At 42.1% G+C, this 25,782-nt stretch overlaps 1 protein-coding gene across 2 annotated transcripts; it reads left to right on the plus strand.

Annotated features, from left to right (window-relative positions):
• Nucleotides 1–1,952: 1,952 nt before the first annotated feature.
• Nucleotides 1,953–23,168, plus strand: fxr2 (fragile X mental retardation, autosomal homolog 2). 2 transcript variants are annotated; one of them, XM_017710292.2, is made up of 18 exons: nt 1,953–2,319; nt 2,538–2,720; nt 6,369–6,421; nt 7,829–7,922; nt 8,349–8,420; nt 14,895–15,043; nt 15,193–15,286; nt 15,425–15,541; nt 15,855–16,025; nt 17,004–17,082; nt 17,242–17,399; nt 17,636–17,722; nt 18,514–18,730; nt 19,116–19,295; nt 19,969–20,172; nt 20,302–20,400; nt 20,949–21,043; nt 21,296–23,168. In XM_017710292.2, exons 2-18 carry the CDS (start codon nt 2,670–2,672, stop codon nt 21,404–21,406), a joined length of 2,031 nt encoding a protein of 676 aa, XP_017565781.1. In that variant the 5' UTR covers nt 1,953–2,319; nt 2,538–2,669; the 3' UTR covers nt 21,407–23,168. The 2 variants fall into 2 exon arrangements, with proteins under 2 accessions (XP_017565781.1, XP_017565782.1); XM_017710293.2 differs by having other exon boundaries at nt 17,242–17,351.
• Nucleotides 23,169–25,782: the final 2,614 nt, after the last annotated feature.

A 25,782-nucleotide genomic window follows, 5' to 3' on the forward strand; every position in this document is an offset into this window, starting at 1 on the left:
AGTTCAATAACGTGAGCAACATTCAGTTGTCCTTTAAACAAAATTTCCATCTTAGTGAAGTCTTTTATCTCTAATTTTAGATTTTCAGTTTAAGACATCTGACTAAATGTTATAATATCATTTCATGACCCCCTCCCCCCAATCTGAGACTGGTATAAAAGGACAACTCAGCCATCACCTAGACATCTGTAGGCTATAATTTATACAGGAACATGACAGCTGAAGCTACACTGCCCTCTCCTGGTGTAAAGAAACAGTTGGAAACTAGGTTGACACAGCTGGCAATGAGGTGAAGCCTGCAAAAACAGACAGTAGCTTTGTTTTGTTTTGTTTTGGCACAGCTGATATCATTGCTTCTCAGCACCTGTTTTTGTTTTGCCCTCAGGGGTCTACAGACTCCAAATACAGTGAAACTCACTTTAACCAACACTTACCAAGGTCAACACAAGCAACAACTCTGAATACTTTGATTCATTTAGACTTGTGCTGATTCAGCTCATTTTCACATTAACACGTATTTTGAATGTGTCACAATAGTTGGATGACATGACCTCTAACCCGACCCCCCACATCTGCTGCCTTCAGCTGTTCCAAGCAGGACACTTTATTTCCCAGTTTCTGCTTCAGTAACACATCTTCAGAGACAGACACTCCTCATGCCTCTGCCAGTATGTTTAACTCATTCATGTCCAACTACTAAATTTAGCATGAGGAAATTTTTGAGTAAAACTTGCTCTCATTGTATGAAGAATACTAATTGTTAAAAATTGTTTTTGGCCATATAGTTTGATCAATATGATATATTCCTTCAGTATACGGAACATATACATAAAATGTTTATACTGTGGTAATAGCCACTCATCAGGTTGTGAAAATGCAATATTCTTTCCTACTGCAATACATATATGGCAGAAGTACTTTCTCTCTCTTTAAGATGAACTTAAATGAGCATTCTGGCCTAAAACCACATTTTATTATATTATTTGTTATGCTATGTAGTATTCTGTAGTGCATCACAGCACCAATCAGCCTCATTGGAATTCATGATGTTTTATTGTTGTCATGTTGTGTACATTACACAGTCAGTGGGAATCCCTGGGGCCTCAACAAATCCTGACTGATAGCTGCTGATCTAGTGGCTAATGAATACTTATGTGGTGCTAGCTAGCATTGGCAATACAGTACTAACCTCAGTGGGACATTAAACTTTGGCCATTAACTTTAGCGTAAAAAAAAAAATCAAACGGCCCACCACCAAGCATCCATGCCAAAGCGTTTGAAAATTTAACTCCACCTTAAAGATACATGAGGAGGGGGTTTTCCTCATCATTAAGCCCAGAAATCTCACTTTATAGGATTCTTTGGCATCACTGTGAGAAGCCATGGGCATTTTTACAACATTAATACTACAAAGTTTTTTCACTATTAAACCAGACCCAATTTTTTGGCTCATGACCAACCATGTGGTCAGCTGTACCAACCACATCATAGCCACATCACATTTTGTGGGTACTGACCTGAGGCTTGTTTAGGTTCGGAGGGCCGTCGTTACTTCAGACTGTTTCATGGGTTAATTAACAGTACGTTTATCTTTAAGAGCACTTATTTTCCAAGGTAACATGACAAAAAACAGAGCAGTGGAAATCATACCGAAGCATGGAAGAGTCTAAAAGATAGTTCATTTGTTTTAGCACTACATCGCCGTTGTACACAAACGGTTTTGTGAATTGGCGTGGAGAGTGAAAAGAGTCGCCTAAATTTAGTAAGGAGAAACTACAGCCAATCAGCAGCGCAAGCTCTGGCTTCGCGTTGACCCAGCCCCCAGCGTCCTCGCCTATGACTAACACCCTTATTCTTGAGGAACAGATAAACTGCCCAATGGCCAGGGGTATATTCCAATCTGGCCTGCCCCTCCAGTAGTAGGGGTGGGCATTAAGGGGGTCATTCACACTCGCGTTTTCACTCTGACGGCGTGCGTTCGAAGGGACGGGCAACTGGGGTAAAAGGAGTTGCCGGGCGATAGCACAGCATAACGGTTTTCTGGGAGGAGGCTTTATTATTGTTATTTTTTTGTAGCCACTGGCGGCGTTTGGAACATTTGAACCGATTCACAATTACACCCCAACACAAACACTCCCGAAACATGCACTGAATCGCCTAACGAACCTGCGCTGACTTAGCTAGCAGCCCGGCAACTGAGGCAAGGAAGGTGTTCGTGATAGCTAATTAGCCGCCGAGTTAGCTGTCTGCTAACATCGCCTTTCCATCATCAACCTCAGCGCTTCAGCGTCCAGCCGACAGCCCTCGTACGGAAAGCGGGTGAGTGTGGCCAGCCAAACCGCCGTGGTGTGTAGCTACGTTACTCAGCACGAATAACACGTTTTCCTATAGCTCCCAGTGAGCTACCAGTAGCTAGCTAGGTTAGCTAGCTTGAACGTTCCTGTGTGAACGTTAAGTCCTGGCCGTTCGGTGCCAGAGCTAGGTTAGCTAGGTAGCTAACTTAACCTATCTAACTGTCCAAACCTTTTGCTGCTCAGCCCTTCCCTGTCACCTTTGCCCCTTCTCCCCCACCCGAAACACTGGAAATCCACAAGCGACCGGAGAGCGGCGGAGGGCCAGCGAAGCTGGGGGTGCTGCCGGACTCTCACAGCGGCGGAGCGCCGGCGACCATGGATGGGCTGGCTGTGGAGGTGCGCGGCTCCAACGGGGCCTTCTATAAGGTAACTGGACCGAAAAACACTGTTGTCCTAAATCAAATGTATCTCGGCACGTTTGACTCCGTAGCTGTCATGGCCATGGGGGCGATAGAGGCTTTAACCATGGCCCACGAATGTCACGAGGCTGGGTATCGCTTTTCTGAGGAGGCCCAAGATATGATGAGGTCGCCTTCGATTAGTTAGGTCCTTGCTGGTCTGTTTTCATGGGTCAGAGTTAGCCATTGTGGGGCAGTTCCCTCCCTCTCCTCAATCTCAAAGCATGGCAGTTAGCTGGCTAACCGCAAGAGCCCCTAACCTGGGATGTGTGATCGGTCTCCTTGGGATAGGGGGGGGCTTAGACCTAATAACTTATTTGCAGTGTGACAGTGTGTGTTTAAAATGCTCGCAGAGCAGAAGGACTCTTCACGTGACCAGTCCCGAATCACTTCTCTCTTTTGGGCCAGCTTACCTCAGATTTGAACCTATTGACACCAGTCCAGCCTGATTCATCATACGTTTTTTCCCCCCCTTTTCTTTACTTTAAGAAAGGAGCTGCATCAGGCCTTTAGCAATATTGTATTTGGTTGCCCCTGTCTAACATAGTAGGGGGTATCCATCTTGATTCACACATATACACGTTTCTGCTTATCCTTCTGGGTTGTAGGGGTGCTGGAGCCTATCCCAGTGGTCACTGGGTGGTAGACAGGAAACATCCTGGACAGGTCGCCAGTTCATCATCTTGAATCAGAATCAAGTCAATTGAGGTCAGCCAGACTGAGACTGAGGAGGCTTTTGCTGTTAGTCACCTGGGCTTGTATTTGCAAAGCAGTTGTCAGCTGGAAGGCTGGTCTTCAGGTTCCTCCATATTTATGACTGTAATTGTTTTAAAAACTGATTCTAGATCAGCCCACACACTTCTATGGTGGTTTGTGAATATATAGAATATATCTTTGCTTACTTTGTTCGGTAGTGGGGTGTAAACCTTTGTTCTGTTCAGTTCAGTTAGCATAACGTTTTCACAACGTTTTATCTTCTAGGCTTGACTTTAAGGAGCTAATTTCATTTGATCTGGCACTGGCTCTCCATTTCAGGCGTCATGGAATCAGGGGGGATGTACTCGTGTGTATCTTTGGGTTGCTTATGTCACAAGTTTCTTGTTTGCAGTAGTAGTGGTGGAGCTGCACACATTTTATACCAGTGGCTGTCTGAAGCTTTGACTCTGAGGGACCAAAGCAGGTGGGACAGGGACAGGTGATGTCAGGCCTGACACTCAACACTCACTCTCCACAGCCGCTCACCAACCCCCAATCCCCCCACCCCCAAGCCTCGGTCGAATCACTGCTGTTGAATTTATTGAATCCAGTTCTGTCCTGTGAGAGTAACTTTAACTCTACTCAAGTTGATTTAAGACTGGCTGATTTTTGCACTTCTCTCCTCGTCTCTCGAAGATGTGTGACTAAAAATGTTGGACTTTTACATGAACTCGGTCATATTCTGTGTAACCCATTAATTTAAAATCTAAATTCAAAATAAAAAGCTTCTTGTCTTAATACGCATGGGTTCTTCAGAGCTGCTAATAAGACAATGCTTTCCTGAGGTTTATTACAATGTCATTGAAGGCTTAAAATAAGAGCATGCTCTCCTTGCTTTGTCAAGTCTGTAATGTCTACCTAAATCATTATTTTTTTTTATTTATTAATTATGTGAATTAAAAACTGCTGTACACAAAGCACTGTTTTAGGGGATGGATGGAGCACTTGTTAGAACTGAGGTATAGAGCCTCCATTTTGCACTCTCTGGTGCTTGCTCGCATGCTTGAATTGCAAAGGGGTACCAGCTAAGTAAAAAAAGCGGCCAAGCAGATCAATTTAAGTTTCCTTAATTTTTCCAAAGTTTCTTTAGGGGAATCAGAAGTTGGCTACCCAACTACTCCTAGGCCTAGGTTGCCCTTTTGCAATCACGTGTGGTACTTGGATGGGTCAAGGTAGCCACATGGCCAGAGAGCTTTGCTCCTGAGTAACTGATTGGTGCAGCGATTCCCTGGCGTCATGTTAACAGCGATGTGAGACTAAAAAGGGTTGGCTGCATTTTAACTAAAGAGGTGTGGCAAAAGACAGGGACATGCTGGAGTGCTCTGTTACTTTTCCCCAAGCATGCAGTGTTCCATTGTCCCAACATGACTACACTAGTGCATATAGCTCTGTAAAAATTGTGCCACTTTGCCCCACAGTGGATTACTTTAATCCATAGGGCTGTTTATGATTGGAATCCTTATTCGCTGTCAGCCTGCTTGGGATGAATTTGATGAAGTTTTTAATAATGCTCATACATATAAGTTAACTTTTTAATACAGTCTTGTTTTTTTAAAATATACTTTCTTTTTTAGGGAGCCCAGATAGCTTGCTGTCTTGATCTTAAATTGCCATGGAGAAAATAGATTTACTTCTTTTTTTTTTTTTTTTTTTTCTTTTTTCTTTTTTTTTTAATATACAAATCTCTTATGTAAAGATTAAGAAACCGTGTAAGGTGGTACAGTGAAAGTGAGCTGAGACTATGTATATCTGTGCATACGTTTTAATCCGAGACCAGTGACCGTTTTTCCAGGGAAGAGGGCTCTCTTCCAAGTGAGTGTGATGTGTAGCTCTTCATTTACTTTTTCACTCTCTCTTCCTCTTTCCCACCTTCCCTGTCCCATATTAGGCAGTGTCACTGTGCCAATGCCATCACTCACACTGGGTGGCAGTGCTGGGGGAGGGGACTGGAGGAATGTCCGGATAGATTTGTGGGGTTGCGTGATGGGCGAGAAACAGGTTTTGAGGAGGGGTCATTACTATATGCACCTCACTCGGTGTGTCCCCATCATAATGATAGGAGATTCACCCTAATACATATTTCACATTCCCTAGTGGTCACATACTATAACTGTGACATGTGCCAAATTGCCTGTTCCTACACACACCATTTATATCATTTTGTGTGTGTGTGAGTGTGTTTTCATCCATATACAAGACCTGACTTTGCTGTAACTGGACTCCCTGAAGAGGGTCTCTCTTGAAACCAGAGATGCCTATAAATATAGAGAAAGACTTGCATGATGGTTATCCTGCCTTCTCTTTAAATCACCTATTCACACTTTTAGTGCTGTGCGATATATACGCTATACCAGTATTGAGGTTATTTTTAATTTTTTTTTTTCTCTGTGTGTTAGTGATGGATAACAAACTTGGTTAACTGCAGTCATTACATTGAAGTGGTACAGATTTTTTTTGGTTAATATATAAAACTTAAATTACATTTTAATTTCATCAAAATCTGTTTTCTGTCTAATGCTTACAATACTATGAATGTTTTAGTCGAGGTTTTTAGGACTTTTTTTTTTTTTTTTTTTCTTTTCTTTTCTTTAAATGTAAAGTAGCAGCACTCAGCATACATGGCATCATTGATTTTATTAATGCAAGCCTGAATATCATCTGATACCTTGGTATATTTAGAAGATATCAGTGGCGATCAATTTTGTTATTACCACCAGCACTATAAACCTCCACTGTCAGGAAACCTTTAATGCAATAAGATATTTTTCCAACCCTGAGAAAGGTTGTTGTGTAGTGCTGCGTTAGCATTGCTAAATGTTATCGCTCTGAAGATCTATTTCCCCGCTCTGTGTTCTTTCAGGGATTCGTCAAAGACGTCCATGAAGACTCCCTTACAATAGTCTTTGAAAACAAGTAAGTTCAGTTGTCTCAGCAAATATCTGTGGGTGGATATCTGTCTGACTGGTTGAACCCTGGTTTGATGAGCTTCCTTAAGTCTCTCTCTCTCTCTCTCTCTCTCTCTCTCTCTCTCTCTCTCTCTCTCTCTCTCTCTCTCTCTCTCTCTCTCTCTCTCTCTCTCTCTCTCTCTCTCTCTCTCTCTCTCTCTCTCTCTCTCTCTGCCTCTCTCTCTGCCTCTCTCTCTGCCTGCCTCTCTCTCTGCCTCTCTCTGCTAACCTCCAGGCAGCTGTCATTCACCCATTTATAGTTTCACTACTTTTTCCAAACTCCTGCTCCTCTTCGTTCTTCTGTACCCTGCCACCAACTCTGTCTTTCTTGCTTAACCATTTTCATTGCTTTCTCTTTCTTTTTGTCATCTTTTGCAGTTCTCATTCTTGCTCTCTTTCACTCTCTCCCCCTAGTCTGTCTTTCTCTCCATTTCTGTGCCTATCTCTCTGCATGGGGTGAGCCAGGAATAGCCTTGTGCGGTATGTGGATCAGAAGGAAGTGCAGTGCCCCTACCATTCTAGGGAGGGTTCCTTTGACCTGTGTGCAACTCGGTCTCCGCTGTTGTCATTCTGCTCTTGTGTTGGTCTGTGCATGCAGTTCAGTGTCTTGTTTTCATTCATCTGTGTTCTGACGAGTGGTAAGGAATAACATAAGAAGATAGATTAAAACTTGTATTTCTATTTCAATGGGACAAAGACTGGGTACTCCAATCATAATGTTTTTTCCCTGACCCAGCATGTTTAAGGAAGACTCGCCCTACGCTACAAGCTCTAACTGTGTATATGTTTGCGTGTGTATGTGTGTGAGATGGAGAGAGGCTGACTATTTCATTGGCACCATTGTGAGTGTTAAGGCCCGAGATGCAGATGAACATAGAGCCTTTAAAGAGCAGTATATTGTTTATGCATAGTAGTAAGTAGCTAATTATGTCAGACAGTTATGCTGTTGTCTTATTTTTGCTAATGGATATTTGAATATATATTTATTTTACTCTAGAAGAACAGGAGGTCTCTTATTTGCATTTACCTTACAGAAATAAATGTAATTTTTTCCTATAACACTAATCCAAGTATAGTCCCAATTTCTATATTTTAAATGTTTATGTATTACATATAAATGTAGAATATGAGCAGCAGCCCACAATTCATATTTTAGTGCATCCTTAATTTTTGCTAAAATAATTGTTTAATTGTTTAATTATAATCCATTTTAATGTGCCACTACTGTTCAACTTACGAACTTCAGAAGAACAAAATATTATGCTTGTCATAAATTATGAATGTCTAAGGATTTAGCAAGTGAAAGGTAACATGTTTCCTGGTGGTAATTTGTCCTTCTTTTTGTTCTCTCTCTCTCTCTCTCTCTCTCTCATAGCTGGCAGCCAGAGAGACAGCTGCCGTTTAGCGATGTGCGGTTGCCTCCTCCAAATGATTACAACAAGGACATTGGCGAGGGAGAGGAAGTGGAGGTATGGCTGCTCTCACCCTGAAAATACCTCCTCTAGGTGATGCCCTAAACTGCACGGTCTTCTGTTAACTCGTAGCATCAGAGACCACCTTCTTTTAACAATTGGTTCAACCTGACAGCTGGTATGAGCTGCAAGCAAGGCCACCATTTTGGAAACGCTTTTATGATGCCTGCTGCCTTTGATTTTACCTGAAGTTCATATCTGCAGGTGCTGTTTTGTTTCTTTCCCGTCTGTCACAGTCAGTGGCAGATGCTGCTATGTTTGCTTGTTTGTTACCGGCTTTCCTCACCACAACACCTCCAAACTTGTGGCAGCTGTTTCGTGTCTGATCTGTTGCACAGACAAAGTGATGGGTTGAAACTCACTCTCTGCACTTACCCATATAACACATGCTGATCTGCTTATGTCTCTGTGCTTTGGTGTCAGGTGTATTCCCGAGCGAATGAGCAGGAACCCTGTGGCTGGTGGCTGGCGAGGGTGCGAATGATGAAGGGAGAGGTAAGTCAGGGACTGATGGGAAAAGATGTGTGGTATTTATTTAGCTGTGGAATTCACACCTGATATCTTGCAGCCAGTTGTATCTGTACACTGTTGTAGAAATCCTGCATGTAATCTGAGAAAGATGGCGCACACAATCAGTGCACATGAAGCCTAACATGAACTGTTTTCAAGGAATGAGCCACATTACATCGCATCAGTGCACTCAGAGTGGAGAACACTAAATACTTGATTATGCTAGGTGTCCATCCAAACAGTTAGGCCCAAACCCATTTCTTATTTTTACCCCTACCCCTTTTTTCCAAGTGTAACCCTCCCTCTTGAAGCTGAGATACAAGGGGTAGTGGTTGAAATCTTCCCCCTATGAAATGGGACAACCCTTCAAGAACCGAAAACGTCATCAGTTGTCGTCAGTGACTTGCGTAAACAGACAAGACGAGATTTTCCGGCCATTTCCAATATACCACCTCCAGCTGTGGTAATCGCACTTGTCACATGACAGGACAGGTGAATCATATTTAAAATAGCCTGGAAAAATGAATCAGGATGTGTTTTCCTGCTTTGTCTTCGGACTATAGTAATAATGGTAGATCACACTGACATTTGCCATTTATCCGAAGGAGACTGAAAAGCATGGGTGCTCACTAATTAAAAAAAATGGAGCACAAACAAAAAAACCTACATTACTTCATTAACAGCTACTAGCGCTATTGTGTATGCAACCCTGCCCGTCTGCAGTGACAGCAGAGGGTAAAGTTCAGCTCCTTACTGCTTAAATACGTTTAGGGCATCATCTTCCTTCAAAGAGGGGGATGACAATTATTTATTATCGCCACCAAGAATTCTTCGGTGATATGAAGCTGAACTTGGCTTTCTAATCTCCAGCTTCATGGTCGAATTTTCCCCTTCCACTTAAAATGGCGCAGCAACCTCAGGTACCAGAACGTAACTGCTGCACCGTTTAAGGTAGAACGGGAAATTTTGCTAGAAAGCGACCGAGACATCAGCGCATTACTAGCAATTTTTATGCATGTTATGAAGGAAATGACCATAAAACGCTATTACAATGGTTCTTACAACAAAGCGGCTTTTTACCAGAGAAAATACATTTGTGTCTCTTTGGCTGCTTGTGCAGCCACCTTGCTGATGCTTTGCATAGCATTCTGGGAATTTTCTCATAGCACTCCGTTTGTAGTGTGCCTCTGAATAATCTCTGTTTGAAGGGCCATGTAGCCCTAACACTTCACCCTACCCCTCCATCTCAACAACAATCAGGACAACCCTGCCCCTAGACGTTAACGCGCAAAACAGAGGCGTAGGGCTAAGTGAAGTCTGCCATTCTTCCCTCAACAAAGTTGCCTGTGAAGCAACTGATTTAGCCCAGTGTCAATGGGGCTGAGCAGAGACCCGCCCCTTCTTAAAGTACTGTGGCAATGACTCACCACTTTCTGATTGAGTTCAGGTCAATTACACTGTAAAAAAGCTACACAGAGTGCTGACTAATAGGTGCAAACAAAGAGTCATACTCATTGGCAGAACCAATCAGAATCTCTGTTTCAGCTGTTCGCAAAAATCCTTCATGAGTTCATACTCTGTGAGAGGAGCTGCAGCTCACTGTTTTTACTGTGATACACAAACTTATGCGATGGGTCACAGTTTGAATTTACTAAACATCAACTTTAATATTTCTTACTGCTACTTTGTTATACCAAGCTCTCTGTGACTTAGCTTGTTTGGTGTGTACCTCTGGAACTTTTTCTTTAGTTCGATTCATTTTGCCATGTGAAAATTTTGCCACCTGTGTTCAGGGTTAATATTTTCTAACTATATTTTAAATTAGATTTTCACAGTGGTTAGTGTGACAGCAACAGAATGATTGCATCCCTGTAAAGTTTCTGACCAATAAGCAAACACCCCAGCTGTTGCGGCGTGAAACCAACTGAACCAAATAAACAATATCACAAAAACTCATGAATTGATTTATGGAAATTTTTAAAGTTATATTTGTCTTTTGCCCCTTGGCCCACCATCAGCATTACTCTTTGGCTGCCCAAGACAAAGTTAGGGTAGTTGTGGTTTAAAGAATCAAAAAATGTACATGATCCACGAACACTAAATAATTTGGGATAATTATGCATATAAGGCAACAAGACTTGGGTAAACATTGTTTGCCACTTAATATTTTTCACTTGCATGTCTTGCTTCAGTCGCTCAAAGAACATAGCAAAATCATGATGGGAATGTAGCCATGTTCAGCCCCTTTAGCTAACGTTACCTCTTCATGGCATAATTAATTATTTCCGTAGTATATCACATACTTCATAAGGTAATTGCCATTTCTCCTGGTTCTATGATAACATTTTGATTAGTGACAGTGAACAGTGACCACCCTCTCTCTAAAATTATCAGGAATCCACAAATGTGTTGTAGAAATCTGTTTGTGTCTAAAGGTTTAATGAAACACAACTTCGAAATACAAGATAAGGAAACTGATAGCCTATCAATGTGATGAGTATTCAGGTTTTTTGGGCCAGCCCTATTAATGATCAACTCCCTTTGGGAATAGTTTATTTGGATAAATTATTCTTTTTCAGATATTGCGATACTCACAATATTGTCCATATCAGCACTGGTACTGCTAGGTCAGAATCCAAGCTGTAGGGCACGTTTCTGCACTGCTGAGGTGTGCTTTTACCAGATGCACAGGCCAGGGATATGAGTACTGATTGACTGTTTCAACCCTTTTGGGAAAACGTCTTGGCCTAATAACATGGATACATGCAGCTTTGACCCAATTACCCAAAAAACTTGCCACTTAGATGATATGACTTCATGTAACAGTATTATGCACGCTGGAGCAAATTTGACCTCAAATTGTTTGAAATCTTCTGAAACTCTTGGCCTGTCTTGGTACCAGAATGCTCAAACATTTTAAATCATCCAGCTAAATTGAGTGTGCAGTGCTTAAAGATATCCTCCACTCTGAATTAGACTTCTTGGCTTGGAGACAAACACAACAGCACACCAGTAAAATCTGTCACAGTGAGCGTGCTCCTTGTGCAACACAGACACAATGATGCATGCTGTCCAAGGCAGGTCTGATGCAGAGCATACCCATTGGAATCTGTGTATGCTGCAGCTGTCTCTGGTGTAAAACCCTACAGATAGCAAAACACTTGGCTCCTTTTTCACATCTCCAGTGGTCTGTCCCTAGCACCTGAACCAACTTGCTACCACAGGCACATACGCAGCCTGTCTAATTAGGTTAAGACAGCACATTGGGTAAGGCAGCAAAGCATTAAAGGCTCTTCAAGTATAACATGAAGTGCAGGCAGGCGTGTGTCCTCTCAGCCACTTTCATCACTGGGGCAGACAAATATTACCACGTTTAGGCTTGGCTGTCTATTGATTAGCGTTTTAGGTTGTTAGACAGTTCCCCTTTCGCCCTGCTTTTATTCCTCATAATGATGTACATTGTGTAATTTCAGTAAATGGGGCCTGCATTAGCGTAAAACATTTTTCCAGCTGTAAATAAATGGATTAATGTAGTCAATGAAAATCTTAGCAAAATGTAAATCCTGCCATGGATACTCACTCCAGTGCTCTGGACATTGTATGGTACTCCATTTATCAACCCAGTCAATGCATGACCCAAAGACTAATGACTGTCATTCTGAGTTAAAGGTTTAACACACAGCACAATGGGGTCTTTGAGCTTCTTCGGTTGTTTAAAGTGTGTCTGTGCTTGAACGATGGCATTGTTAGTACAGTTTCTTGTGTGCCTTTTGCAAAAGCAATTCACACTGATTATTTCTACAAATAAATGAAATGTATATGGTATAGTATTGTGCAAAAAAAAAGCACACATTTTATTTAAATTCCAGTTCAAACAGGCAGGCATTTCAGCTTCAAGGGGGCAGTCGTGGGTTGGAGGTTAGGGAACCAGCCCTGTGACCGGTTTGATCCCCTTGGCCTTTTGTGTGTCTACCCTTTGCCTTCATTATATCTTCCATACTTTTCTAGAGGCTTGTTTTCAAGTTTCTTTTTGATATCTGTAGGAAAATTTTGACTAAGTTCAGATTAAGAAATTGGTTGTTTTTTGTTTTGTTTCTTAAAATCCAAGTAACACGTTCATTGATGTTGAAGTCTGGACTCTGGGGTGTTCAGTTCATTGCTTTGAGAACACCAGCAGCTTCTTTTTTTCTTTTTCTTAGTAACAGCTTCTTGATAGTTACACATCCTTTCAGATGCATAGCATTGTGTAGAGGAGTGATATGGCAAAAGTTTATCACAAAACCTCAAGAAATGTTTATGATGCATTAGGTCATGATGTTTGTTTTTATTTTTTTGACATCAGAAGTTTGAATGGACAAAATTGTTTTAAAATACTATCAAAAACTATGAATCCAATTTATTCTTTACATTTCACATACTCTACTACACCAAATCCCATTGAACAGGACTAATTAGACTGGTTTTTAAATAAGCTGTTTATCTGATGGTGACAGTTTTTGCAGTCTACCAGGTCTTGCATGTTGAAAGGCTTCACGTTTTGTTTATATTCAAGCAGTGTTTTTGTTTTGGAAACTCCTGTTTTTGTTTTTGTTTTTTGTTTTTTTACATGCACTGCTCAAAAAAATAAAGGGAACACTTAAACAACACTATAACTCCAAGTAAATCAAACTTCTGTGAAATTAATTAGCAACACTGATTGACAATCAATTTCACAGCTGTTGTGCAAATGGAATAGACAACAGGTGGAAATTATTGGCAAGTAGCTAGACGCACTCAATAAAGGAGTGGTTCTGCAGGTGGGGACCACAGACCACTTCTCAGTACCTTTCTGCTTTCTGGCTGATGTTTTGGTCACTTTTGAACGTTGGTGGTGCTTTCACACTCGTGGTAGCATGAGACAGACTCTACAACCCACACAAGTGGCTCAGGTAGTGCAGCTCATCCAGGATGGCACATCAATGCGATCTGTGGCAAGAAGGTTTGCTGTGTCCAGAGGCTGGAGGCACTACCAGGAGACAGGCCAGTACACCAGCAGACGTGGAGGAGGCCGTAGGAGGGCAACAACCCAGCAGCAGGACCGCTACCTCTGCCTTTGTGCAAGGAGGAACAGGAGGAGCACTGCCAGAGCCCTGCAAAATGACCTCCAGCAGGCCACAAATGTGCATGTGTCTGCACAAACGGTTAGAAACCAACTCCATGAGGATGGTATGAGGGCCCGAGGTCCACAGATCGGGGTTGTGCTCGCAGCCCAACACTGTGCAGGATACTTGGCATTTGCCAGAGAACACCAGAATTGGCAAATTCGCCACTGGTGCCCTGTGCTCTTCACAGATGAAAGCAGGTTCACACTGAGCACATGTGACAGACGTGACAGAGTCTGGAGACGCCATGGAGAGCGATCTGCTGCCTGCAACATCCTTCAGCATGAGCGGTTTGGCAGTGGGTCAGTAATGGTGTGGGGTGGCATTTCTTTGGAGGGCCGCACAGCCCTCCATGTGCTCGGCAGAGGTAGCCTGACTGCCATTAGGTACCGAGATGAGATCCTCAGACCCCTTGTGAGACCATATGCTGGTGCTGTCAGCCCTGGGTTCCTCCTAATGCAGGACAATGCTAGACCTCATGTGGCTGGAGTGTGTCAGCAGTGCCTGAAAGATGAAGGTATTGAAGCTATGGACTGGCCCGCCCGTTCCCCAGACCTGAATCCCATTGAGCACATCTGGGACATCATGTCTCGCTCCATCCACCAACGTCACGTTGCACCACAGACTGTCCAGGAGTTGGTGGATGCTTTAGTCCAGGTCTGGGAGGAGATCCCTCCGGAGACCATCCGCCACCTCATCAGGAGCATGCCCAGGCGTTGTAGGGAGGTCATACAGGCACGTGGAGGCCACACACAATACTGAGCCTCATTTTGACTTGTTTTAAGGACATTACATCAAAGTTGGATCAGCCTGTAGTGTGTTTTTCCACTTTAATTTTGTGTGTGACTCCAAATCCAGGCCTCCACTGGTTAATAAATTTGATTTCCATTGATGATTTTTGTGTGATTTTGTTGTCAGCACATTCAACTTTGTACAGAACAAAGTATTCAATGAGAAGATTTCATTCATTCAGATCTGGGATGTGTTATTTGAGTGTTCCCTTTTATTTTTTTGAGCAGTGTATTTTCCTTTGAATGTCACCTTGCTTTTGCTAGTGGGTTGTACTGTATCTAACGTTCTCAGAAGTATCTCCTGAAAAATCGATAATTTGTACTTAATGCCCATTTTTCCTGAAAATGTTCTCTGATGTTTCTGTTGATAAGTAAGGTTACAGTATGCTTATACATTATTGATAGAGATTTTTGCAAAACAAGATATTTGTTTTATATATATAAAATTAAATATGCACATTGCGTGGTTCTATGCAATGTACAACTGCAAGAACTGATCAGTATTGGATGCATTTTTGCCTCTTCAGTTCTATGTGATCGAGTATGCTGCATGTGACGCCACATATAATGAAATAGTCACTTCAGAACGAATCCGGCCAGTCAACCCCAACAGCCCCTCCAGTCGCACCACCTTCTACAAAGTCACGGTCGCCGTGCCCGAGGACCTCAGAGAAATGTGAGTGTGGCACACTCATACCAACACATTCTCTGGGATTTGGTGTGCAGTCAGTCTATCTGTTGGTAGCTTGGGAGGTTTGTCATAATGATACTTATTATATTATTTTATTTTACTTATGTATCTCCCCCTCTGATTTAATTCGGCAGTTGTTTAAGTGAAAACATCCACAAAGACTTCAGGAAAGCAATTGGAGCCAGCTGCATCTTCTACAACACTTCCATACACGAACTGGTTGTACTGGTCAGTCCCCTTCATTCTTTTCTCTTCCTTCTTTCTTCATTTCTTGTAATTGGTTTTTTTTTTTTTTTTTGTTTGGTTTTTTTTTTTTTTTTTGCTTGGGCATGCAGTAGTGTAACAAGATGTGCTCTTTCTCTCCAGTCCACAAACGAATCCACAGTAAAGCGTGCAGGTCTTCTGAGTGACATGCACTTCCGCAGTATTCGCACCAAACTCATGCTTATGTCCCGTAACGAGGAGGCCACCAAACACTTAGAGGTACACACAAACTCATTCAAATTGAGCAATTATGAATTCTGATATGTATTGTCATATTTTACCCACTGTACAATGACAGTGCATATATAAATACTTACCTTACATTGGATAGTTTCATGTTCTCTAATATCCAGTTAATAAAAGATGAACTGAATAGTGCAGAGATGTTTCTGAAATGAATTTGTTAAGCGGTCTCAGTTCTGCAGCTCCTACAGGAATCACAGTCCATGCTTGCAAATGCTATAGGGATTAAAATCTGCGCTTTCTGCTTACATACAGAATATCATCTCTCCTGTCACTTTGTGTGCCACAGACAAGTAAGCAGCTGGCATCAGCCTATCAGGAGGAGGTGCGGGTACGGGAAGATCTGATGGGTTTGGCCATCGGATCCCACGGTGCCAACATCCAGCAGGCCCGCAAAGTCCCTGGTGTCACTGCCATCGAACTTGAGGAGGAGAGCTGCACCTTTAGAATCTATGGAGAGGTATGTGTATAAAGAGGAAATTAACCTAGCAGCAATAGTGATGACCACTGCAGTGTTACCAAGGTCCCTGTAGGAAACTCTGTGATCAATGGATATCTTGGTAAAGCAATAAAAACCCAGGTGCATATCTTTCTTGTTTTTATAGATCTCTCCCTATCCAAAGCTCACATTTTTTAGATCACTGGTCAAATGTGTTGTGCACAGAGCATTCGGCTCAAATACCAGTCAAAATGTTTTTTCCAGGTCTCCATGATAAAGGAGAATTTTTCTTGCTTATGCCTTTACCAAGAAGGACATTCCCAGTAAACATGTTGAGCGTTACAAGCTTTCCCATTGATTTCAAACAGTAAACTGTCTCCTCCTTCATAAATCATTGGTCTGTGTGAATGTACATGTTATGGCTCCTTTTACCAGTAGTTATTAAACTCATTACTCTTCTCATGATCAAAAAGAAATTTCAAATGCAGAGTAGGGTTACACATGCAGAAAAACGAATAAAATGTAGAATTGCAGTGTTGCCTAAACATTTTGCTCTTCTGGACAACAAATTATTGATTTGAAATATATTGATTTCAAATCTGAACATATTTATTAGTATTATTTATATTATGTAATTATGTTTACACAAACATTGCTGATTCCCACAGCATTGTATATTTCTAGTTTTAATGGGAGAGAGTGTGAGAGAGAGGGAAAACTGACAGTTCCTTAAAGTACCATTCTGAATTAACTTCTGTGAAGTTCAGTAAAGTAAATGTGTTTAGAATATGGTGAAAGTTATATAGTCATTGCTAATAATGCTTGAAATATGGACAGCTGTCCATACACTCTACAAGAATTGTTGTTTTTATATTAAGACACACAGAGCCCAGAATATGAATCTGTTTTGAAAGTCTTTGCCACTTTCACCTAGTCTATATGTGGAATGACACCGTTTTCTCACTATCTGTATCTCCCTTCACTCTTTTACTCTGTCAGACCCCAGAAGCTGTGAAGCAGGCCAGGGCATATCTGGAGTTTAAAGAAGACTCCTTTCAGGTGCCGAGGAATCTTGTGGGTGAGTGCCCTGCAGACTTCCTTTAGCTGAATGCAGCAACTGATGAGCATCTTAAATTGGACAAGAGCAGCTGAAAGTGCCATAATTTTATTGAATTTTTTTTTTTTTTTTTTTTTTTGGTAATGATACCTTAATAAAGCTTTTTGTCTCCTCATACAGGCAAAGTTATTGGCAAAAGTGGCAAAATCATCCAAGAGATTGTGGACAAGTCGGGTGTGGTACGAGTTCGGATCGAAGGAGACAATGACAAAAAGCTGCCCAGGGAGGAGGTAGGCAGGCAGGCGTCTGGCAGTGCAGACACTGTCGACAGCCAAGAGGTGAATGAACCGCCGACCCAATACTCCAATACCCCTCCCTACCCCTCAATAGTTTCGACTGATAAAGACACATTGACTGTAGTGGGACACAACTATACACCATAAATCAAACTGTGTTTCCTTGTGTTTTAATGTAAGTGTATATATGTTCAGTGTTTAACCTTTTGTCCTAACGTGTGTTTTAAGGCTATAACATAATAGTGTTATCTGTTTTCATCTTTCCTTTTTTTCCTCAGGGTATGATTCCGTTCATCTTTGTAGGAACCAAGGAAAACATCAGTAATGCCCAGGCCCTACTGGAGTATCATGTGGCCTACCTGCAGGTTAGCTTGTGCTCCAGATTCTCTTTCTTAATTGATATTTATACTGTGCCCATTTGTCTGACTGAACTGGTCAATAGGTAAAAGTTTATCAGCCAATGTATTCTGGTACAATAAATTCTGCTTGAAAAGAAGGGGACAGCAGACCACATAACCTGTGTTTGGATCCCTTATTTTCTGAATTGGGTACACAGACATGTAACTAGTGTGTGTATATACAGAGAGACTGGGCAGCCATGTTAGACTCACTGTAGCATATTACATTGTAGCACTGAAAATGGCAGATCTTTCTAGACTGGTCACCTGACCTCCCTCATGGAAAGCTGCTGATCACACCTCTCTCCTTTAACCACCAACTGCTGCTAATAATAGCCCTCATGCCCCTGCCAGGGGAGTAGTTAGGTGGAGGGGGTAGGTTGGGGGATGGATTTTGGCCTGTGTGGATATCTGCTTCTCAGAATAGCCCCTTAGTCCTCTCCACTAGCCCTCATTGCACCCTCCAGTCTTCAGCTGTTGTTTGAACGAGGCAGCTGTCACATTCTGCAATGACCTCCTCTCTCTCACACTAGCACACGTACATTTCCGTTTACTGAACCCCACCTTACTAACTGCTATACTCTTGAGCCCAAATTCACAATGCCCCTCTCCCTGGCAGTCATTTCTACAGCCCTCTCATCCATACTACTGGCTGCATATTATCTCAGTAAATGAATCCATCACTTTTATAAATTCTTCTTCTTCTGAAGGTCATGTTTTCATCTGGTCTGAACTTCATTTATGATCAACACTAATAGGAGGTAGAGCAGTTGCGTCTGGAGCGGCTGCAAATCGATGAGCAGCTTCGTCAGATCGGTGTGGGTTACCGTGCGCCCCCGAGCCGTACTGGAGCGGCCAGCACTGGAGACCGGGAAAGAGGCTACCTAACTGATGAGAGCAGCAACTCTCTCCAGACATCACGCACATACGGAGGACGTGGGCGTGGACGCAAGGCCAACGCATACTCTGGTTATGGTGAGGTTTACATCTTGGAGTTGTGTTTTCGAAATTACTCAATCTTGTAAAATAGGCAGACATGGTTTGGATATGTGCAGTGACTTCTCTAGGGGTATGAGTAAATGTTCATTATTTATTGATTTTTTTTTTTTTTTTTTTTTTTTTTTTTTTTTTTTAAAGGGAGAAAAACTTCCATTAAGTGAGCGTGGGGTCTGGCCAGTAGTTGTAGCTGAATTGGGTGTGTTGGAGCAGGGGGGAAAAAAACTTTTAAGGCAGGGACACTTCTTGAGCAGGGAGTTCCTCCATGGCCATTTTATTGTTTTGATTTTTGTCGCAGGTGTGTTAACTGAGCAAATTAAATTTTGAATGTTTTTAAATCTTGTTCTACTGTTTGCCCCAACAGGAACAAACTCTGAGATGTCCAACGCGTCTGAAACTGAGGAGCTGGGAGAGCGAGAGCCCAGGCCCCGGGGGGTTGGAGGAGAGGAGAGGGGCTCCAGGAGAGGAGGTCGGGGTCGTGGATCCAGCACTGGCAGAGGCCGTGGAGGCCCGGGAACCCGCAGTTCCATCACCATCAGCTCAGGTGCCTAAAGTGGACAACTCCTCTCAGTTTGTGTAGTTAAAGGGGGTGTGTGGTATGTTATGGGCTTCTTGCTGAAGATTGATCTTTATCAGAAATGAAGTTGGGAGATGGCACCAGTCTGGTACAATGTATCTGTATCAGGCTGATATGAGTAGGGAAACGGTTAATCTGATCCAGTCTTGTGTAGAGCTTAAAGATGAGTAGTTTTTATGCATGCAAATTCATTTTGAAATAGTGCAAGTTTCAGAATAGCAGGAACAGTATTAAAGCCTCAAGCCAGAGGAAAGGCTGGTAGTCTTTGCCAAAAAAAAGTAGGCCTGGACTTTAATTTTAGAAAATAATCACAATTTGGTTTGCAGTTAGTGTTGGTCAGAAACATCATAATATTTTCCCTAAATCATTCAGCCTCAATTCAGTAACATGTTTAGCCTGAAATAGCACAAGCTCACATTTTTCCTGTGGGGAAGAAGTGGTTATTTAAGTTAGAGATCCTCATGTTAAGAGAAGAGCCTCAATCAAACATGGTCCATTTAAAGCTTAGTCATTTTTAAGGAAAACATGTTGCCTCAGTATCAGGTGTGGGAAAAGAAAAGGTGCTGTGTGTAAACCTCTATGAGCAAGTTTTGTGTGTGTGTGTGTGTGTGTGTGTCTCTGACTCTCAAACTCTTATCAGTCCTGAGGGACCCTGACAGTAACCCCTACTCACTGTTGGAGGGTGAGGGTGATCTGGGTGGAGATACAGATGCCAGTGAGAGCATGGGCGGCAGTGATCGCAGGAGACGCTCCCGCCGTCGCCGCAACGACCAAGAACCCAGCGTGATGGATGCAGCCGCCAGCGAATCAGATGGCCAGGCAGCTGCTAGTGAGAATGGATTGGGTAAGAAAGCAAAGAATGGACTTTTATAGTGATCCAGTCACTGTGGAGTTTATGGTGCTCTGATCAGCATATAATATCTTGTTGTGTTTTATAAAATATATTTTTTTTTTGTCCCCCCCTCACCCCCAGATGATGAAAGTAAGCCCCAGCGGCGCAACAGAAGCCGCCGCCGCCGTAACCGTGGCAACCGTCCTGAGGGAGGTTCTGCCAGCCGTGACAGGCAGCCAGGTAAGTGGCCAAGTTGTGAAGTAATACATGACATCTTTACTTATTCATTTCCCTTCCCTATAGAATTGCTGGAATGCCAGTGTTGACTGTACTGCATATACAATTACAGGGCTTATACAGAATATAATTAATATTTTGGCACTAAAAAAATTGTGTAAATTAGATTTTTATCTTGATCCAAATGTATTTGATCAGCCATAACAACTGAAGTTCTCTTCTTAATTTTCTTTAGTTACACTGGAGATACAAGGCTGATAAAAACAAACACGTAATAACAGTTTATACCACCATTAATAAGCACTGAGCAGGCTGCATGATTCAATTTACATGCTTACTTCAAATGGTCACATTGTTAAGCAACCTGAAACTGACTTGTTTACATGATTTTAGGCACCGATAAAACTATAGCTAAAATTCAGAATAAGATCGAATATAAGTGTGTGTGTGTGTGTGTATACACACAACAGTATATGTTGTCTGTGTCATCGTTCCAACCTGCCTTGGAAGTATAGCGCATGTGACCCCCCCCCCCCCCCCCAATTTTGCAGTTACTGTGGCCGACTTCATTTCTCGAGCAGAATCTCAGAGCCGACAGAACCTTCCAGTAAAGAAAGAGGAAGTGCAGCATGCCTCCCATCCTAAGGTACAGAATAAACACCACTTTTAGTTTATTACACAGTAGTATGTTTGTGGTTGCAGTCTTTCATTCACTACATAGTTCTGTTTTTTTGCCCTTTCATAAACTGAATGAGGTGTGTTAATCAAGGAAGCGTTAAAAGCAGTGCTTTCCCCTGCTCTGGACCCAAAGAGCAAGATAAGGTTCAAAGGTACAATTCTGGCATTTAATTCAGCAACTCATTGATTTTTTTTTTTTTTTTTTTTCTCCCCCAAACAGGAGAATGGGACTAGTGTGAAGAAGGAAGATCATGTCTCCTCAAAGCGTTCTCCTAGCAACGGTGTGGCATCATCTGGGGAGGCTCTGACCCTGGTGAATGGCGTGTCATAAATTGAAAAATAAAGCGTCATCTCACCCCTCAAGACCCATGTCTAGAGCAAGACACTACGGCGATCTGTCCCTGCTTGCATTTACGTAAACCTTTAAACAGACGAGTGAAAATCGACTAAAATCTTGAATTCGTACAAGATTACAAGGAGAAAAAGAAAAAGATACAAAAAAATGACAAACGCATCTACTTTAAAACACGTAATGGTGTATGTTTATCCTATCTATCAGTACTTAGTGCTTATTTAAGACAAGCTTGCCAAAAAAGAGCTGGTGGATATGATTCGAAAATCTGACGTAACTGAACACAGGACGTGACTCTTTGTTTTTATTTTGGAAAATCGTTTTTTGTTTTTTCTTGTCACTGTCAATGACTTTGTTTTGTTTTTTTTTTTTGTTTTTGGTTTTGTTTTTTTTTTGTTTTTTTTTTTTTTTTTTTTTTTTTTTTATTTTTCTTTCACTGGTGTGGGATTGTGATCACACTCCCGAACAGATGCATCTCTGAAACAGTGTTAGCGGCGAGGGGATGAGCTAGCCGAGAGGCAGGAATGTAGGCGGAGCCTCTCATGTGACTGACGGCTGAGGCGTTTGGTACTCTGAGATTAAGGGTGTCTGAGGAAAAGGAGACATTGTGCCTTGAATTAAAAAAAAAAACTTAAGTATTTGCTTTTTTGTTAGAATTTTTTTTCATGGGACTACACATGCTGTTCCTTAATTTTGTTTTTTATTTTAAGGAGATGAGAAAACAGCAGAGAAAATATTTGCAAGGTTAGGCTTGGAGAAGAGAGGTTGAATAGAAAATCGAATACTAATGCCAAACATGAAATTAAGAACGTTCATCCATTGTAGGAGTCATGAATTGGACGGCGTTTGTGTGCACGTGTGCGTGTGTACGAGTATGTTTGTATATGTGTAGTTGTTAGCAGTGCAACCATAGAAAATCAATTGGGAGAATTGTTACACGGTCTCAGAGCTGACCCTGTGGAGAGGGATGAAGGGATGCAGCTGCTCCAGTCAAATGAGTAGGGGGAGGGCGCAGTGCCCACCTCTATCTGGGCATGGCTGCATCAGGAGCAGATGAACTGTTAAAGACCTGCAGTGCTAATTTCAGCCTGTTCTGAAATCCAGACAAACTTCAGTGCCTCTAACCCCCCTCCTAAAACCCACCGTTGTTTCTGGGAGAAGAATGAAGGGAGTGTTGAAAGTGATGGTGTGAGAGTGCGATAAACTCAAAGCACGCAGTTGCAACTTTCTACAACTACCACAGTAGAATGTGGTGCGTACACTCTATTGAGGGATAGTAATGGTGAAGACTGTGGTGCCCCCTACTACACGGGGTTGGTTTTTCCTCACGTTAGTGATCAAGAAGGCACATTGTTGGGAGGGGGGAATAGCACAGCCTCAGAAAAGTTGAGAGCCACACACGCACACACGCACAGTGTATGTGAAATATACAGTACACTCCAATGTTATCACTACATAGTTTAGACCTCCAGTGTCTCTTGGCGAGGAGGTTTAAACAAGAAGTTTTAGCCATGTGGCCTGGAGGCCAGGCGAGACCGTGCTGTTTAAACTGAACAAGATGTCTGTTGCGTTCCTGATTGTCGCGGTCGTAAAAGACGCAGCCGGGAGATTGGCGTCTCCCGATTGGCTCTTGTTGTTACTGTCATCTTGGTTTCTGCTCTCAAACTTTTTTTGGTTGTTCTTTTCACATCATAGAAAAAACTGAATAAAATTGAAGTGAAATAAATTATTTCTGGAATGAGCCATTTATTTGTTTGTTTTTATTAAGCTTCTATTTGGTACCTTTGAACACCATATTGCACCTTCCCTTTAGGTCCCTAAAACTAGACTATAAGAAGCCCAAAAGTGAGCCAGAAGTTGACAAATCACATTAAATATCCACCTTGTATTATAATGGGTGCTTATAAATGTGTACTTTTCTTAGGAGAGTGAATGAAGTGTCCTTTTAAGGTCATATTTACATTTTTTTTGTTTGTACCTTGGGGGCAAAATGTAAGTTCACAGTGCCCTTTTTCTGATGTTTTTGATATTCCTAGTCATACTGCCATCCTGGAAATTCACAAATCTCACTGAAAGTGTAGGTATGAGGCAGACATTTCAGAATGTTAGATGAACCTATTCTGAAGGTGCTCTGGGTGCTCCTTACAGAATCGAGCACAAGGAAACTTGATATTTATTTATTTAAATTCAGTCTATTGACCATGTGGGACTGCTTTTTTTTTAATCACAGAAAATCCAGGTTTGTTTGTGAAAAAAAATAATAATTACCTATCAAAAAAATAAAGGGTGCTGTTTATGTTTATCTATTGTATGCCCATAAACAATTTAATTGCCTTGGACCTCTCAAACAGTTCTGTTCCATTTTCATTATAGTAGATGTGGCTGGTGGACTTGAATGGGCTGAATTAATCAACAATGTGTACGTCCTGCACATCGGCTGCAAACATCTGCAAATAGTGCAAATGGAAAAATGACAAAATATTAAAAATATAATTGCCTTTTTCTAAGTTGCAAATGTGCATACTTGCAGTACACGGGGATTTACATCTAAACTGCTTCTGGGTCACAGGGGGAGCTGGAGCCTATCCCAGCAGTCATTGGATGGAAGGCAGGATACACTCTGGACAGGTCACCAGTCCATCGCAGGGCAGACAGAAAGACTTGTATATTATGCTAGGGATTAGAAAATTTTAAATATGTAAGTTAAAAGCAAATCACATCTTGAGAATGCATAGAAACGACCTTGTGTATGAAACTGTGTCTAAGAGTTGAGAATAAAGGAGATAATTACATGTTAGTGAATAATCTGTAGTGGAGAAATGGTAAATTGCTTTTTTAAGACATCAGGTCAGTTTAGATCTTGTGTGAAGTCTTTCCTGAAGGAACCTTTTTTTACATTCAGCTAACACTATAGGGAAGAAACCAGGCTGCTTTCCTGTACAGTCATGGCCAAAAGTTTTGTGAATGATACAAATATTAACTTTTACAAAGTCTACTGCTTCAGTTTTTATAATGGCAATTTGCATATACTCCAGAATGTTATAAAGAGTGATCAGCTTAACAGCAATTAATTGCAAAGTCAATATTTGCCTAGAAAATGAACTTTATCCCCCAAAACACATTTCAACTTCATTGTATGCCCTGCCTTAAAAGGACCAGCTAACATCGTTTCAGTGATTGCTCCATTAACACAGGTGTGGGTGTTGATGAGGACAGGGCTGGAGATCAATCTGTCATGATTAAGTAAGAATGACACCACTGGACACTTTAAAAGGAGGCTGGTGCTTGGCATCATTGTTTCTCTTCTGTTAACCATGGTTATCTCTAAAGAAACACGTGCAGTCATCATTGCACTGCACAAAAATGGCCTAACAGGGAAGAGTATCGCAGCTAGAAAGATTGCACCTCAGTCAACAATCTATTGCATCATCAAGAACTTCAAGGAGAGGAGGTTCCATTGTTGCCAAAAAGGCTCCAGGGCACCCAAGAAAGACCAGCAAGCGCCAGGACCGTCTCTTAAAAGTGTTTCAGCTACGGGATCGGGCTACCAGCAGTGCAGAGCTTGCTCAGGAATGGCAGCAGGCACGTGTGGGTGCATCTGCACGCACTGTGAGGCAGAGACTCTTGGAGCAAGGCCTGGTGTCAAGGAGGGCAGCAAAGAAGTCACTTCTCTCCAGAAAAAACATCAGGGACAGACTGATATTCTGCAAAAGGTACAGGGAGTGGACTGCTGAGGACTGGGGTAAAGTCATTTTCTCTGATGAATCCCCTTTCCGATTGTTTGGGACATCTGGAAAACAGCTTGTTCAGAGAAGACGAGGTGAGCGCTACCACCAGTCTTGTCTCATGCCAACTGTAAAGCATCCTGAAACCATTCATGTGTGGGGTTGCTTCTCAGCCAAGGGAATCGGCTCTCTCGCAGTCTTGCCTAAAAACACAGCCATGAAGAAAGAATGGTACCAGAATGTCCTCCGAGAGCAACTTCTCCCAACCGTCCAAGAGCAGTTTGGTGATCAACAACGCCTTTTCCAGCATGATGGGGCACCTTGCCATAAAGCAAAGGTGATAACTAAATGGCTCAGGGAACATAACAGAGATTTTGGGTCCATGGCCTGGAAACTCCCCAGATCTTAGTCCCATTGAGAACAAGAGACGGGTGGACAAACAAAAACCTACAAATTCTGACAAAATGAAAGCGTTGATTGTGCAAGAATGGACTGCTATCAGTCAGGATTTGGTCCAGAAGTTGATTGAGAGCATGCCAGGGAGAATTGCAGAGGTCCTGAATAAGAAGGGTCAACACTGCAAATATTGACTTGCTGCATTAACTCATTCTAACTGTCAATAAAAGCTTT

This window comes from Pygocentrus nattereri, chromosome 2 (genome assembly GCF_015220715.1).
Source record: "Pygocentrus nattereri isolate fPygNat1 chromosome 2, fPygNat1.pri, whole genome shotgun sequence".
Classification (NCBI taxonomy): domain Eukaryota; kingdom Metazoa; phylum Chordata; class Actinopteri; order Characiformes; family Serrasalmidae; genus Pygocentrus; species Pygocentrus nattereri.